This window comes from Lytechinus variegatus, chromosome 5 (assembly GCF_018143015.1).
Source record: "Lytechinus variegatus isolate NC3 chromosome 5, Lvar_3.0, whole genome shotgun sequence".
Taxonomy (NCBI): domain Eukaryota; kingdom Metazoa; phylum Echinodermata; class Echinoidea; order Temnopleuroida; family Toxopneustidae; genus Lytechinus; species Lytechinus variegatus.
Genome location: NC_054744.1, coordinates 18,200,808 through 18,217,892, shown reverse-complemented (window position 1 = coordinate 18,217,892; position 17,085 = coordinate 18,200,808). Strand labels below are relative to the sequence as shown.

General features: G+C 37.4%; 1 protein-coding gene across 1 annotated transcript; it reads right to left on the bottom strand.

Annotated features, from left to right (window-relative positions):
• Positions 1 to 604: 604 nt before the first annotated feature.
• On the bottom strand, positions 605 to 16,591 carry LOC121415623 (MAM and LDL-receptor class A domain-containing protein 1-like). Its single transcript, XM_041608908.1, has 10 exons — positions 16,346 to 16,591; positions 10,937 to 11,095; positions 8,542 to 8,861; positions 7,935 to 8,010; positions 6,574 to 6,735; positions 5,259 to 5,557; positions 4,665 to 4,746; positions 3,883 to 4,005; positions 3,317 to 3,430; positions 605 to 2,820 (listed from the first exon to the last, which is right to left on the bottom strand). Exons 1-10 carry the CDS (start codon positions 16,383 to 16,385, stop codon positions 2,120 to 2,122), a joined length of 2,076 nt encoding a protein of 691 aa, XP_041464842.1. The 5' UTR covers positions 16,386 to 16,591; the 3' UTR covers positions 605 to 2,119.
• Positions 16,592 to 17,085: the final 494 nt, after the last annotated feature.

Genomic DNA, 17,085 nt, shown 5'->3' with positions numbered 1-17,085 from the left:
TAAGACATTGTTGAAAGATCAGTCATACAGTCACTGGTCAATAGGTAATATTCACAATTTTTTTATACAGTAGTCAGTAGGCTTATATATTCTGCACAAAATATGACTTCTTTTATGTGCATCATAGGGTGAAATTTCCCGTAATTTTGTCATAATAGATCAGATTCTTTTAAAATGCATACGTTTTCGGAAATTTATTTTGACACAAATTCGCAATTTTACCACGGGAAAGAGTGCATTTTACCTATTATCATGATCACTATCGTTCATTGTTTTACTCTCGTGATAGCACGGTTGACTAATTTTTCACCGACTTTGCTCACGTCAACGACGCCGGTTATCCGGCCATTAAGATCGGGCAACTTTAATGAAATTGGATCACCGGAAAGACTGATTTATAATTTAGATTTCAGAAAACCATACGTAACCCGAGATCTATCGTGCTCACGACGATTTTGTATTTGTTAGAAAGCGGAATAGAGCAAAGTACATGAAAACTGTCTTGGAATGTTCGGGACACAAAAAATGTAATATAACAACGTTACATATACCGTATATAAGAATGGATGATTGTTCTGCGAATTTTTAAGTTTTTGATAAAGTGTAAATCATTATATCGTTTTTTATTCGTTTTCAAATATCCATATTTATATGAACGGGTTGATATTCCCGTGTTAGTTTTAAATAGAGTGTCATGCTAAAGTCTCACCTACCAAACAGCCACCCACACCGATGAAAGATATTGGGTCATTTGATTTTATTCTAAATGGCATATCAATTTGTCGGTTTGGAGTCGGTACCGCTGGTGTGACTTTAGCGTGATAACCATTCACGATGAGTAAGAGTAGCAAGTTTAAATAGTTATTGAAACGACGACAACAGGCATTGCTAATAGGTGAACGAGTAGTCTTGTATCAATCCCCATAGAGTACCGAAGCGATGACGTCAGTTGTCATGGTGTCATGGCGGCCTTGTTCTAATCAAATGAACCCGCCGAATGAAAGCATTTGTTTTTCATCGGAGAAAATGGCTGCTATCGGAATTCAATCGCTTGCAACCTATTATTCAGACGAGCCAAAGTCATACAAATGTGTACAGACGATCGTCAGCTGCGACTCTGTTTAGAACCAGCCCGCAATGACACCATGGCAACTGAAGTCACACTTCGGTACTCTATAGCATTAAGTTTATAGATAAAAACAAATCCTGTAGATTTTCTATTAAAATTGAACAATAAAAAAAGTAAATCATATCACAAAGTATTTCGATCTGTCTTCTTTTGGCATTAGTCCTATAATAACACTTCGAGACAACCTCGTCGGATTTGACAAGCAGGCCTATAAATGCCTACTGATAATATCATATATTTTTTTTCTGAGCATTTGGGGAAAGCAGTAATCCCTCTGTATCCTAGTAAATAGGTTAAAGGTTACTAGTAAAATAGGTTTAAGGTTATAGTGTGTAAGGTTAATACACTACTCAGTGACACAGTTAACAGTATATGGTGCCATACCAACATGTCAGAAACAACACGCACACCTACACATGCAAGAGGAAAAGTGTGGCTCTTTGTGCGCGCTTGACATTTTGGGGCACTTTAAAGTGTTTCTAATGGCCTTAAAAGAACACTTTTTTATATTGATGGAAGTGAAGTACCGCAATAAACAAAACATGCACACATGCACACTGCTTGTCCATCCTGGCGAATGACGGTATGGGGTGGGAGATCCACATCGTTATCAAGAATAGTTGTAATATTAAGTAACGTTAATCAGTATTGGGCATGATCGGTGCCTTGCGTTGTTTAGCTCAATCGATTTATAAACTTATTATTAGGGGCTATGCCAAGTAATTTTTGGGGGGATAGGGGGCAAGGCGACACAAAAGTGACGTATTTTTATTCTCAATCGAGTAACAGATGAACAAAAGACTATAATGACTATACCTTCTCTTTGTTATAGCTTCATCATTCTCAGATCTTCCCTTCCCTATTTTTAAAAAGTCGTTATTTCTAAGGGGGGGGGGTTGTATCATTATCTTTGAATTGCTTCGTCTTTTTTAAGGTCAAGTATCAAAGTACCATAGCCTATATGGAAAATGGACGATACAAATTGGGCTTTCAAAGTGATGTTGTATAGACCACCCCTTTGTCGTCGTTTTCCTCTGACGTTTGTGGTGGGGAATCTTCATCATATTTTGTAGACAGATCTGTAGGCGTCACCTTCTCGACTTCACGGACGTCTTCGTACGTAGGGGCTTCCGGTTTAGATTCCACCTCCTTGACATCCTCATGATCATTGTCTGTTTTCATGACTTCTTCCACGTCCTCGACCACGTCTCCCCTCTTCTCCTGATCTTCAGTTTTGTTTTCAGAACTACTGGGCTTGGGTTTTACGTCTTCGTAGTCATGTGTTTTGACACCTTTTACCTCGCTAGGCTCACCCAAATCGTCACTAGTCGTCTTCTCTTTCACATCCGATCCGGCGAGAACCTCCTTTTCCACCTCGACTCTTTTCTCCTTGTCCAAACCCGACGGACCCGGGACATTCTTGCCTTCGTCATCGGGATCTTCCGGGTTATATGTAGCGTTGACATATGCGTTGGACTCGCCTTCCTCTGCATCGATGTTCTTCGTACCTTCAATGACTTGCTCCTTCCGCCTGTAACCGTCGTTCTTGATGCAGGTGGCAGTGAACCAAGCTGCCGTGACAATCAGGATGAACGACCCAATGCAAGAGCCAATGATGACCGGGATCATCTCGGGATTGACGCCATCGATTCGGATGTCGATTGGCTCAGGGGGTTCAACCGTTGGAATTTCTAGATTGAAAGGGGATCGGAAAGTAGATACGTATACTAACGAATAAGTAATTCCGTTATTCAAAGCTCATGAATCATAAACTACAAATTCAACCATTTTCATTATTTCTCTTTCCGTCCAATTTCATAACAAATATGAAAGGGAAGAGAAGATAAATTACACAAAATCGGTTCCTCTTTTAAAATAAGAATTAATTTCTGCACGAAGAAGGAATTAAACTCTACATTCCATCATTACTGCCTCAAAACATGACTACAATGACCTGATTACTATTTGCGAGAACTTGAAAGAAGGACATGTCCTCGTAACATTTTATATTTCTCTGTCAATGATCAGCTTTTGCCATGGTCGAAGTGTCTAGAGCTTTTAAACAGTATTAATGCATTTTTCCTTTTTTAACAAAGATAATACAACAAGAGTTGATAGAAATGTAAGAGATGAATGTCACAAGTAATCGACACATCATACTTGAAACAAAAAAGTGTGAAAACTTACTTTCATCGCAATAATAACCCTGGTAGCCTTCTGGGCACAGGCAAATGTATCCGGAATCCTCCTCATGGCAAATGTAACCCTCTCTACAAGGATTGTTTTCACAGTAATCAATTTCTGTATTGTGAACAAACAAGAAATCTGCATTTAGAATATATTATTTAGGATTTTGATATATCTTTATGCTTTTCCTAAAGTCGTAGATTTCCCTTAATGTGGTGACGGAAATCGTACATTGTATTAAGTGAGCATGCATGGTGTTTTAGCCGCTCGTCGATCTCTGCAAACTGATACTGTAAATACATGTAAATACACACACACCTAACCAACTCTCACACATTAATTCACACCCACGCTCGCATATCTGATTTCTTGAACAGTGACACGAAAGCAATAAAAAGGTAAACCAACGATGATGATGATTGACTTCAGTAGCTATTAGAAACATAATAAGTTATCATTATTGCATTAAGAAAAAAATCGACGTGTTTTAAGTCCCATGATTAAAAACATTTCTGTTCAAATATTGTCAATTCAAATCAGGAATGGTTGAATAATTATATTTTTACCTGTTTCGCAATGCTCTCCTTCCCATCCTATTAGACAGTAGCAGTAATAAGTAGTACCTGCATGTTCGAGGGTTGCACAAGTTCCTCCATTAAAACAAGGATTGCTTCCACACGGATCTGAGGCTATTGATCAACAAGTTAGGGAGATTAAAACGGTAATTTTATAGACTAATATTCGATTGTGTACTTACAATCTCTGACGTGATTTTGACGATCAGTGTTTTATTGCTATTGTTTTTCCTTAATGAAAATACTTTCATTGGAAGATGCTTCCTAAAAACGACGATCAACTTTTACCAAAGTACATTTTTTTACCTGTAGAGTAGAGTTATGTTGGTAGGGCTCAAATTCTCAGGAACTGAGTATTTATAAGAAAACGTATTTTTTAATACAAGAAATTAAATCAATTAAGTAAGAACACAGTGAATAAAAATAGCATGTTGTTTAAGCCTGTCACTATAACGACAGGTTGTTTAAACTGTTTTGTAAATGTTAAAAAGTTTAAACAGTTGTTTAAAAAGTGTAAACATTTGTTTAAAAGTTTTGAAAGTAGTTGTTAGAGTGACGGGCTTAAACAATGTGCTTAAAATTTTGAACAGCGTTTTTACAGTGAAAGATACAAGTATGTTCCTCCATATTTGACGAGCTCTTTAATCGATTGCATCTTTCTAGGGTCATGTTACCCGAATGCAAACATGTGATAATAGTATCTTTTCATGAAAAGGGTCTTACGAAATATCTTCAACTACACTGAGCTTCAGAATATTCTGCTTTTCACTCACCAAAGCATCCTTCACTAAGTGATATGTCATCGATAGCAATATCCCCTAGGTTTCCATTGCCCCGTGATCCAATGAATTCAAGCTACAGAAAAAAAATAGAAAATAAAAAAAACAGAGATAATATTATGGTTGAAGAACCACAATAACGGTAACAAAGGCGTATTAATTGCCAATAGGTTCATTAATGACCCTATAGGTGTATAATATCGTAAAATAATGTAAATGATGTTGATCTTAGTAATTAACAAACTGACAAACAAGTAATTGAGTGCTATAAATATTCGCACAAAACGATGCAATTACAAGCATGCCCGTCCGCATTTTTTATGGCAAGGGGGAGGGGGGGGGGGAAGCGTAAACTTTAAAAATGGGAGGGAGTGAAGCGACCAAGCTTATCATTTTACATGTTGGAGCGCTAAGCTGCATTAATTTTTGTAAAGTAAAATTGAAAGATTCCGTCCATAATTTTGTTGAATTTTGTGAAAAATTTTCAGTACAAATGTAAGTTTTCAAAATTTCTGGGGGCGACTGCCCCTGCCCCGGCTGCATATGACCATGAATTCAAGAAAGAAACTTTTGTTAAAGCAAACTCACTGTGTAATATGCTTTGTCGTTTATAGGCAGAGGAAAGTTTAGGTGGACCCATGTGTCATTGCTCTGTCCAGGTGATACAATGGGATAAGGAAATCCTCTCCACCCATTCGTAGATATTATCATTTTGATAAATAATTGCAGCTCGCCGACATGTTCACCAAAAGCATGGTAGTAGAAGTCGACATAACACACAGTAGAATCATTACTTGGAAAGGACTCTTGCTTGAAGAACTGGACAGATTTCAGGTTGGCTTTAGCTGGTCCATTTGGGCGCGTGGTTTCGATGTACATGTAATGCCCTACGATGGAAAGACGTTAAAAATCGAGAGATTAGCTCTTATTCCGGAATTATACAGCTTTCATATTTCTTTTCAAGTTGAGGTTTCGAATAGTATATAAAGAATATATAGTATATAATTAAAAAATTAATTAATTAATTAATTTATTTTAATTCAATTTAATCTCATCTTGATTAATAATTATATGATTCGAAGTCTCAGCGATTTGTTGCAGTTCCTCCTTCTATTGTTTTCAAGCTAAAGTTGTAACTTAATTAGCCAAAAGTATAAACAAATATTTCTTTGCAGTTTTTTGTTGTGTTTTTCAACAGCGGCATATTGTAGCAATTGTGGCATACATGTAAATGAATGGGTACTGAATAAATGCGAGTGAACGAAGCGAGAGAGTAACCATTTTCGACATCTTCTAATGCAACCTTTTGAATTTGGTACTGATTTGGCTAAAAAAGACCAAGTCTGCAAAATATTCAATGAAAAGAAATACTCATACTGTTGAAAATACAACATTAATATATTTTTCAAAAAAATGTACATATTTTAATGATTTTTCATACAAAGTATTACACTTGTTCCTTATCAATATTTATCGCATTATGATCCCAATATGAATTCCGAATTGATCGATGGAAATCGTTTAGAAATACCAGTAAGGAGGGGCCGACTGGTCTAACGCCCCTGTCTATACATGGAAAGTCCAGGGTTCGATCCCCGGCCGCGGGGAGGCATTTAATCTACAATGCTCTTTATCCTGCTTTCACATAAATGGAAATGCTGTATGCATTATTGGTAACTAGGTGTGCACTTTGTTTAAAATAAAAAGAAAAGTCTATACAATCATCGTTTTTGTTTGAAACAATAAAGGCATGATAACGGAAATTATTAAAATGCCTGGTTTCTTTCATTTCACACAGAAACAGAAAATTCTGTTTATAAGGGGTGAAAATGTTCCTCGTAATATAAGCTGAATCCATTCTTATCGTTAATTGAACTTGTTGCCGCTTTGTTTCATCTACAACCTGAATTGTTCTGGAAGGTGTGATCACTGCGCGGTCCAGTGTCGAGAGAGGGCGTTTCACCAGAGTGTCTGGTCCAGTCGAAGTGATCTTCCAGGTCCTCTTGGTAAAAGAAGCACAGATCGCCCATCTCACTGCCCTCAAAGTCACATGAGGTGGGCATCTCTAGGGATTTAAACAGAAAGACATGACGCGCAGTGAATATTAAATCCCATAGGTGTACTTGCCACTATTGGTGTTAACGTATGAATAGCAAATCTTAAGAAAATAAGGCGTTTACTTCTTTATGCCCGCCCATTCCCCCCCGAAAAAGTACAATTGAAGGGCTATCTAAGGTTTACAAAAAGGATTGAGCTTCAGAAGGCAAAATCAAATATCACTCAATATTTATGGCCATACAATTGTTTTGTGTGAGATTTTCACGCCTTATTATTGTCTTGATAAAAAGGCATGCATATTTCTCCCCATAATAATGTAAATTTTAAATTGGCTATTTCAAAATAACACAAAGAAGCTCACATACATGTACGTTCATTACAACATGTTACGCAAGTACTATTTTTTTATGAAGAAAACAGCGTAATGATGGGAAAAAAAAGCATTAGTTTTAACGACTGCCAGTTGAGTATTACAAGTATAAATGTTCTTGTTCTGGCGTAATATCTGACATCTGGATTTGTTCATCATATTCCTTATCCTTACACAAGGAATGCGATCAAAAATATCAAATGCAAGCGTTTAATAAAAGTTTCCTTTGTATCGCAAGTGTAAAGATAAATGGGTCACCGCTTTAAAATGTTGATGGGGATGCATAATGAACGCAATATTCTTTAAATTTAAGAAAGGAGGCTATAATTTGAATGTTTCCCATGGAGTGAAGAAAGCGTATATATTAAACGCGGCAAGCCAAAATCCGATATATCTGTAAACCTCTGATAAATGTTATTTAATGTACCAAAAGCGGATTGTTATCATAATAATGCATTTTTCCCCTTTAAGACTGGTCGAAATACAAAGGCTTCTGTGGCATATAAACCCACGAAGAGATATAGACGAAATATCTATGAAATAATGATTAGCAGCAACAAGCTCGAGAATAGATTTCAGGTAATTGTATCTAACATTTGATTTTGTGTGTGTGTGTATAATGCGTGAAACAAAACAAGGAAGTTGTTCTTAATGCGACAGTCACATTTCCCTTACAGCGACGTAAGGCGAGTCGAAAAAGGCCGTTTTGTTCATTTTTATTCAAACTACCTATACAAAGAAAAATCTTAGAACGGCTGTTTTCGACTCGCTGTACGGCCGCCGTAGAGCAAATGTGACTGAGGTATTACTGATCATGAGATTTTATTATGACCTACTCGGTTGTGTGATGACTATATCGTCAATGCCAATATCCGATCTCTCTCCTTCACCGATGACACCCTCAAATATGATCTATAGGAAGGATAAAGCAAAAAAGGGGGAATGAACGAATAATGCAATCCTAATTGAAAGTAAGAATAGGATTGACACGTAATTAGAGTAAATGTGGTTCTAGATGGAATGGAGAGGATAGAGATGGGAGGGGGGAAGGGTTATGACTCTATAAGAGAGGAGATGGGGCAGCGGAAAGAACAATTTGAGAAGGAAGAAGACGAGTATGCAGGCAGGTGGGGGTTTTATAGACCATGTAAACTGTTTACATGAATGGGGGTGGAGAAGGATGAAACAAGAGAGGGAGGAGTAGGAAGACGATCGAGGAGGAATAGGAGGAGGAGATGGAGTAGGAGGAAGAGGAGGAGAAGACGGAGGGAGAAGAGGAGGAGAAGGAAGAGAAGGAGCAAGAGGAAGCGGAGGAGGAGAGGGCCTAGAGGATCTAGTTTGATAGTAGGAGAAATTAAAATAGGATACTTATTACGATGGACCTATCTGTGTTGCATCTTTTCATTCCGCCCCTCCCTTTATTAGTGTATAAAAATTAGTTACCCGAAATGGATGAGAGGCCGTAAAGAGAATCCTAGCTTCCTTCCACTGTTCTGATCTGTCGGTCTGGGATCCTGACCGCGACCAGATAGGTGGGTCTAGCCGAACCTTCTCGACATTATAGACGATGTAGACATTGAGTGTTCCCATATTGGTCCCGGGAATTGGAGAACCTCCATCAAAGGCGTCCCACATGCTGTACCAAAAGGAGATCAACGTCATCTCTGAGCCTGCCTCATTGGCTGGGGACGGGAAAGGACTGTAGATCCTCGCACTTTCACCTGGATCCCTCCCGTTCGCTTCGGTGTAGAGGAAGTTACCACCTGAAACAGGAAAAACAGTTCTAGACGTGACAAGATTCTAGTCAATGGACTAGAGTTATCAATAACTTGATTGGAACCTTATAAATAGAATATTCAAGATAAAGCTATATAAGACGCCTTTTGATAAGTTATCTACTATTTTTTTCTGTCAGAGTGCAACATTCGACGGGCAACATCACACACATACCAACCGCGTAGCCAGGATTTCATTTTGAAGGGGGCGGTAAATGCACGCGAAGCGAACCAACACTTACAGAGCGCGCGAAGCGCGCTCCCTAGGGGGTGGGTGCAGGGAGGGGGAGTTTCCCCCTCCCGCGCGAAGCTTTTAGTGTTTCATAAATTAAAATAAAAAGGAGCCGTTCCTCTTGTCTCTAGTACCTCCAATTCGGTTGACTATATTGTGATTTTGAATCTTGTTTCCAAATAGTGATTGTGAACGCACAAAAGAGGTATACAATTGAAAATTCAATGGAGGAAATTAAAATGATAATAACTCCGCGCGAAGCGCGGAAGCTAAAGCGTTTTATCAATTTTTCTTGCCATAAAAAGGGTCCCGAGAAAAGGGTATTCTCAAAGATATATTGAATACTTTCTTTGGACAGATCAGATTTGATTACAAACAATTTAGCAACAGTGCATATTTTTAACTCGCAAAACAGAGGAGAAGATTGGTAGAGGAAGATATTCCTCCCCGCGCAGAGCAATGAAACTCTGAAATTTCAAAGGGCGGACGTTTCATCAAATGTAGATATCTCTAATACCCAATCGGCTCTAATTCAATTGATTTTCTAAGATTATTGAACTTCATTACAATGAAAATAGTGCGCAAAAAGTTGAAACTTCTGTGATTTATTGAAATTATCTATCTATATAAAAAAGAAAGGATGCCTAATTTTTTTGACTTATCCTGAAGCGCTTCATTTTGAATATAAAGAAACTTAAGTGTCATTCAAAATTTCAAACTGAGGGCGCAAAACAGGACAGGAGATGAATGTATACAGGGAAATGACATGAAGTTTGATATTGTACTTTTTTATTTAATACGACACGAATTTCATACCTTCCTCTTTTTAAATTAGGAACCTGTTTGCCCCCAAACTATGGTTGTTTAGTAATGAGCTGAAAAGCGGGAGAAGTTGACTTTATGGAGGTGACGGCAGAAACTGATATAAAGATTTTACCCGCTCGGAGCCGACCAGACCAGAAGTTGCGCGATCAATTGAAAAAAAAGATGACTTCATATATTTACTTCGGCCTAACCTTACTCAAATTCATGCCCTAATGTATACAATTTTAACTTTAACTGGCAAGAAGCATATAGCTGAGGTGGAAAAACAGCTGGGGTTAGAGAAAAGGTGGGGAAAACAATGGAGAACTTCAATATTGTCATTTAACCGCGCGCAGCGCGGAAGCAAAATTCATATATAAATTTAGAGCAAGAAGAGTGAAGGCGTTTCTCTTTTGAGAAAAAAAAGAATAAAAAGAAAAAAAAACACAAAGCTACCTTTCTTCCCTTTCCTCCCTTCCCTTTTCCTTTTCTCCTCTCTTTTTTTCCCCTTCTTTTTTTTGACCGCCTCCACCGCCCCCCCTGGCTACGCGCCTGACACATACAACCCTAACACACACATAAACAAAATACTTTATAGAACTCGGAGAATAAAAAAAAAGTGTAACGCAGTTAGCATTACACTGCCGTTGTTGTCACTCTTCATGGAGGCCTATTATTGGTGGGTGGGTGGGGGGGGGGACACCACCCCAAAGATTTTCTAAGTAAAATACAGAAGAAACAGTGACTGAATGACGTCATCAGTCTATTAATTTGCATACTGACCAGGATGTGCATATAACTGTTTTGAGAAATTAAGCAAAACTTTAAAAAGTCATAACTTTCTTATTTTACATCCGCTTTCAGTGTTATGCTTGTTGGATTTTTTCTCTTTTTATTCAAATCAGCTTTTTGTTGGGGTGGACTTGTCCTTTAACAATGCACGAAATAATGTTTCAATCAAACAGTTGATAGGAGCGGGCGGTAAGTGGGTGCGGTCAAACCCGTTTCCCCAGATAAGGGCACTTACTTCCTGTAGTATGGTCTCCTGACGGACCTGTAAACGGGGTAGGGGATGGTAGTCGTCTGACCGACCAGTCGAAGTCGTCCTCGTAGTCATTTGACCATCCACATCTTTGATTCGATGTACGATTGGCATCAAAATTACAGTCTTGGCCAGAAGCAATACCTGGTGTGATGATAAAATAACAGTGATGACATGATGACATTTCTTATCTTACAAATCCAGTGTTAGCTTCATCACCACCATCGTCATCATCTCCACCATCATTATTATCATCGTCATCATCATCATTGTTTATCATTAATATTATTACTATTATTATCGTTATTCTTTTATTATTATAACATTTATTATAGTCATTATTATTCTTATCATCATCATTATTCTTAGTTTTATTTTTCTTTCAATTCTATCATTATCAAAATAATGATCATTATCATTAATTCTACTACTACTACTACTACTACTACTACTACTACTACTACTACTACTACTACTACTACTACTACTACTACTACCACCACCATACTACTAACATACTACTACTACTACTACTACTACTACTACTACTACTAGTACTACTACCAGTACTACTACTACTCCTCCTCCTCCTCCTCCTACTACTACTACTACTATTGATAATACTATAGGTTTTCCCGTCCAATTTCGTCAAAATTTCAACCGATTTAATGATGTAATAGTTCAATTTGCAACTTATTCGAATGACCTATGAGATAAACATTTAAATACCCAAATAGTTTATTTGATTTAATCATATTGGCAAGCGATTTCATGGTTATTTCATTTAAACAAGTATAAAGATCAAGCAAATTCAAATAGCCGAAGAAATGTTTTCAAATTCGCAACGGTACCCTCCTTGCGAAGGTTTAGGAATTCAAAATCATTAATATGCGATCACTTATAGGATATGGACAGTGTTTTTCGTTTTTATATTTTATTTTTTTTATACTTCATTTGAATGATTATGGAAATGGGTTTTACTTCTTAAATGGATGTTTACCATTATACTGAAATGTATCATCCATCTGAAAAACCATCATCGGAACAACAACCCGTTTTTCCACTTTCACTCAACTATAGAACGTGGTCAATACCATCCCTTCCCCACAACGATATAATTTACAATTATGTGAAATAAAAAAAGAACAAGATGATGAAAAAATACCTACCATTGACATAGGTCATCCACCCACTCACTGGCGGATCCAGGGGGGGGGGGGTGGCACACCCGGCTCGTGTCCGTGCCCCCCCCCCTTTGAGAGCCACAATTTAAAAAAAATCGTGGACCGTCCCTTATTCTTTGGTTAAAAACCTTCGGTTTTGCTCTTCAAATTCCTAGGGAAAATGCCCCCTTTTTTGGAAATCCTTGATCCGCCCCTGCACCCACTCATTAATCACTAAAAGAATAACCGTTCACAACCATATCCTATATCCTATAAGTGTTACATGAATTACGTCTTTATCAAACATAATGGAATAAAATTATTCTAACTGAAAGATTATAAAAAAGTAGGGTAAAGTTTGGAGACAAAAAATTGTATAACGTTATAGAAAAAAAAAAAATGTTATCTGAATTTGGACGTTTAAAGTGCAAATATGTGTGCCGATTAATGAAATTGAAAATGGTATTTTGGGTGAAATTAAACGATCAGTTCGTCGTTGCGAAATTAAATGACGACTTTGGGCCATTAATTTGAACGAATTTCTCCCTAAATTGAATTTCTACCAAATTCAAAGGAATGATATAGAACGGAATTAAATGATGAATAAATGAAAATGAACCATGTGTGCAGAGGGTTGACAAAATATTTCGAATTTGAAAGTCCTTTCATTAATTTAAATGCAACCCTGATGAAATTGGACGGGAAAACCTACTACTACTACTACTACTACTACTACTACTACTACTTCTACTATTACTACTACTACCACCACTACACTACTTCTCCTTCGACAACGACGAAGGTCTAATAAAGCTTGTGAAATCTTGCCAAAATATGTAAAATCTTATGAATGAAAAAAAAAATCGTTTTTATCATACTTCTACTTGTAATTTACTCATACTACAATTCGTGCTACTTCCTTCACTACAACCTTTGCAGCTTTTGATTTTTTTTGTTAAATGAAGTCGTAGAGAAAGAAAACAAATAGATATTTCAGTAAGACGATACCAACATAATATATATATTTAAAGACATCATAAGAATGAAAGTTTGATGGCCCTTCATTCTTCGCGTGGGTAAGGCCACCTGTTGCCTGCGATGATGCATGAATGTGGTTCAACTTTGGAATAGGCTCTTGGTTTAAAAGAGCGTACTTTAGACTTCATAGTCTAACGTAGTTCATAGTTCAAGTTCAAATTAACAATACACAATTTAATAATGAAAAATCCAAATCAAAAGTAGGCAATGGATGCATGAAATATATATTCAGACAGTAAACGTTGATTGTTGCATCAGCTCATTAATAATTTTCTTTGCGTAACGTGTCTATAATCGAATAATCACAATTTTTATTTTGTTATTAATACACTCGAGTAATAAGCAAAAAAATATTTAAAAAATAAAAATGCCACTGAAAAATATCTTCAATATTCTAACCAGGGTTGATGACCCACATATATCATCATTGAAAAATCAGATCTATAGTGCTTTTATGTGATGATCAAATCAAATCAAATCATTTATTTCCACAATAATATAAAAACATTACAAATATGTACAAAATAGGAAACAAACATAATTGAAAAAGGAAAGTGAACCGAGTTGATCAAAAGTAATACAAAGAAATGTACATTACTGTGGGGAAGCCAAAGAAGACAAAAATAAGTCTTAAAATCAGGCACCCAACATAAAATAAACAGATAAGTTCTATCAAAATAGACATTTCTTAACAATATATAACATGTGGATATGGCTCTCATTTATAACTTTAACAAAAAATAGTTAAGAAAAATCAACACATGTATAAAAAAAAATGAAATAGCGGTACGTATGGGATATAGAATTAGAATGATAACTTGATAATAATGATAATAAATGAAAGTAATGACATAAACAATACCAAAAAAAAGATCAGTTTGATTTTTAAGCTCTGCTGTTATTTGTTAAATTTATATCAATCAGGTACTTTTTGAAATTACGTTTAAAGGAATGGAGTGATACTAAGTTTTTAATTTCTTTTAATACCCTTCATAGCTTTTTCAGAGGTCAAGGAGAAAGGCTAACCTATAATTAAAGGGCAATAATAGTTGCCTAGGTACATAATCATAAAAAGAAGTAACTCCTGTTTATGCGTATCAAAACCATTAAATAAATTGAATATTCTTCAGTTTACCCTCCTATTTTTAGCCTAGTTTATTAAAAATCGTTGCCCGGGTTCTGTTTGTCTTTTAATTCTATCTACGGGATTTCAGGAATGCAAAAGTAGTGATTTTCTTTGAAATTGTAAGTATGTTCAGTAAATGGAATAAGTAAAGCAATTTTGCCAAATTACATTACAAAGAGTTCCAGTATTTTTAGCATGATTTTCCCAATACCCCAAAACGGTTATCATTTAATCACAAAAGAGTTTTCAGATGAAACGCGCTCAGTCCGATTCAATAGTTTGCCTGCATGGGCTAGGCCAATAGGTCAAATCATGCAAGGCCTGTAATAAATAATTTTATGAAGTCGGGTGACTTCTGCTGCCATGCAGTTTACCCTCCTAAAAATGAATTCCAACAAACATAAAATGCGAAATACGACGGAAATTATAACGGTTTCATTTTTTTATATCAAACATCAAAAGAAACAACAGCCCTACTACAACCACCATCACGTGGCCACCAAACACACATACATACGCACACCCATCCACATAATCTAACCCACCCACCACGCACACTCACGTATCACTACCACCATTAATCACAACAACTTCGAGAACAAAATACTAGTAAACACCATTTCTACAAGCCCAAAACCATCACCACCACCACAAGCTCCATTACCACCACCTCTGCCACCAACTCCATCATCACCACCACCACCACCTCCACTATCCCCACCTTCACATCCATCACCACCACCTGCACCATCACTACCACCTACATCACCACCAACGCCATCATCACCAACACCACCACCACCATCACCTTCACCTCAACCATCACTACCTCCATCCCCACCACCATCACCACCACACCATCACCATCATCACTACCACCACCACCACCATCACTACCTCCATCCCCACCACCATCTCCACCACACCACACCATCACCATCATCACTACAACCACCACCACCATCACTACCTCTATCCCCACCATCACCACCACCACACCACCACCATCACCACCACCACCATCACTACCTCCATCACCACCATCACTTGCACCTCCACCATCACCACCACAAAAACCTCCACCGTCACTCCCATGCACCACCACCTCCATCACCATCATCACTACAACCACCACCACCACCATCACTACCTCTATCCCCACCATCACCACCACCACACCACCACCATCACCACCACCAACATCACTACCACCACCACCATTACTACCTCCATCACCACCACCACTTGCACCTCCACCATCACCACCACAAAAACCTCCACCGTCACTCCCATGCACCACCACCTCCATCACCACCACCACCTCCATCACCACCATCACTACCACCACCTTCAAAATCACCATCTCCACCCCCATCACCACCACCACCTCCACCATCACTACCCACAATCACCACCACCTCCACCATCACTTCCGCCATCACTACCACCACCTCCACCATCACCACCTGCATCACCACCACCACCTCCACCTTCATCCCCACCACCACCTCCCCATCAACACTACCATCACCACAACTACCACCATCACCACTACTACCAGAATCTCCATCGTTATTTAGGTGGGTTATTGAGGGAAATGTGCGGTGTAAAATTGTCCCCTCTCAATTTCAGTCTTTTTTTTTAAAGCGAGATATTTCAATTTTGTTTCCCCCTTTTGATCACCAACCAGCTTGAATGATTCTGAGTTTTCTACATGAGAATGTCGGGAATAAATGACTTGCCATTACATTTGCCGTATGATATTGTTACTGTACCACTTTGGTCAATTATGTTTTACTTGGTAATTTGACACATGATGATCTCACCATCCCTGTTTATTTTTCCTCCATGTCAACTTAATACCTCACTCTAAGCTTCAATCAATCCCAAATGACGTTGCTATTTTCTGAACACAAACAATCAAATGATATTTCCTCCATATAACTGCCCAATAAGTATTCATATATCGTTTGAATAATTACGAACAAATTCAAATTACTTTGACACCAGGTTTATCATGTTTACACGCATCTTTAAATCATTTCCTAATACAAATGAATACTTTACCTGTGAGTGCTAGCAAAATGGCGCTGAAACAAAACATCATACTTTCGATAAGTTGCTGGAATCCCAATATAACTAGTTAATCCTTCAAAAAGTGGTTTCACCGATCGTAACCAGACTGGGGAATGATCGCACCAGACTAAAAAGTTTGGTTATGGACAAATCATGTTCGAGGACTCATAAGCGATTAGGAATCGTATTACGGCTTGAATGCTCCCAGCTTCCGCAGATATATGCGTTACTAACTATTTCGTTATTGCGACGGACTTTAAGACCATTCTATCGCAAAATACAGAGGTCACAGATAAGAAGAAGATAAAATCTTAGTCACAAATATACATGAAGATTTAAACTCATTATAATAATTTTGAAGAAAAGGGAGAACTAATTAAGGAAATTTGGTTGGGATTATATATGCATGAATGAAATAAATTATTTATAATGGATTGATTGTTACAAATCCATATGAGGATTTTATTTCTTCAAGTCAGATAAAGCTTTGGTCGGTCAATCTGATATCGGTTTTGCTGGTATAGAATAACTTAACCCTTGTGATTTATACTTAAAAAGGAGAAAAGTTTATAAGATAACGTGGAAAGAGTTCATGATCTCTAAAATATTCCCAACCTATGAATATGATAACATGCACACAGATAACTTCCGAATGGGTCAAGAAACTAAATCAATTTAGCATATTTACTAAGGCCATATTCCTTTTCATTTTAAAGGTCAAGTCCAAATGT

Excerpts from the sequence above, each read along its gene's own strand:
- LOC121415623 (XM_041608908.1), bottom strand. The coding sequence starts at position 16,385 with ATGATGTTTTGTTTCAGCGCCATTTTGCTAGCACTCACAG. Across the intron at positions 6,736-7,934 it reads TATAGTCATCACACAACCGA|AGATGCCCACCTCATGTGAC; the intron begins GTAGGTCATAAT and ends TTAAATCCCTAG. Across the intron at positions 2,821-3,316 it reads GGGTTATTATTGCGATGAAA|AAATTCCAACGGTTGAACCC; the intron begins GTAAGTTTTCAC and ends CTTTCAATCTAG.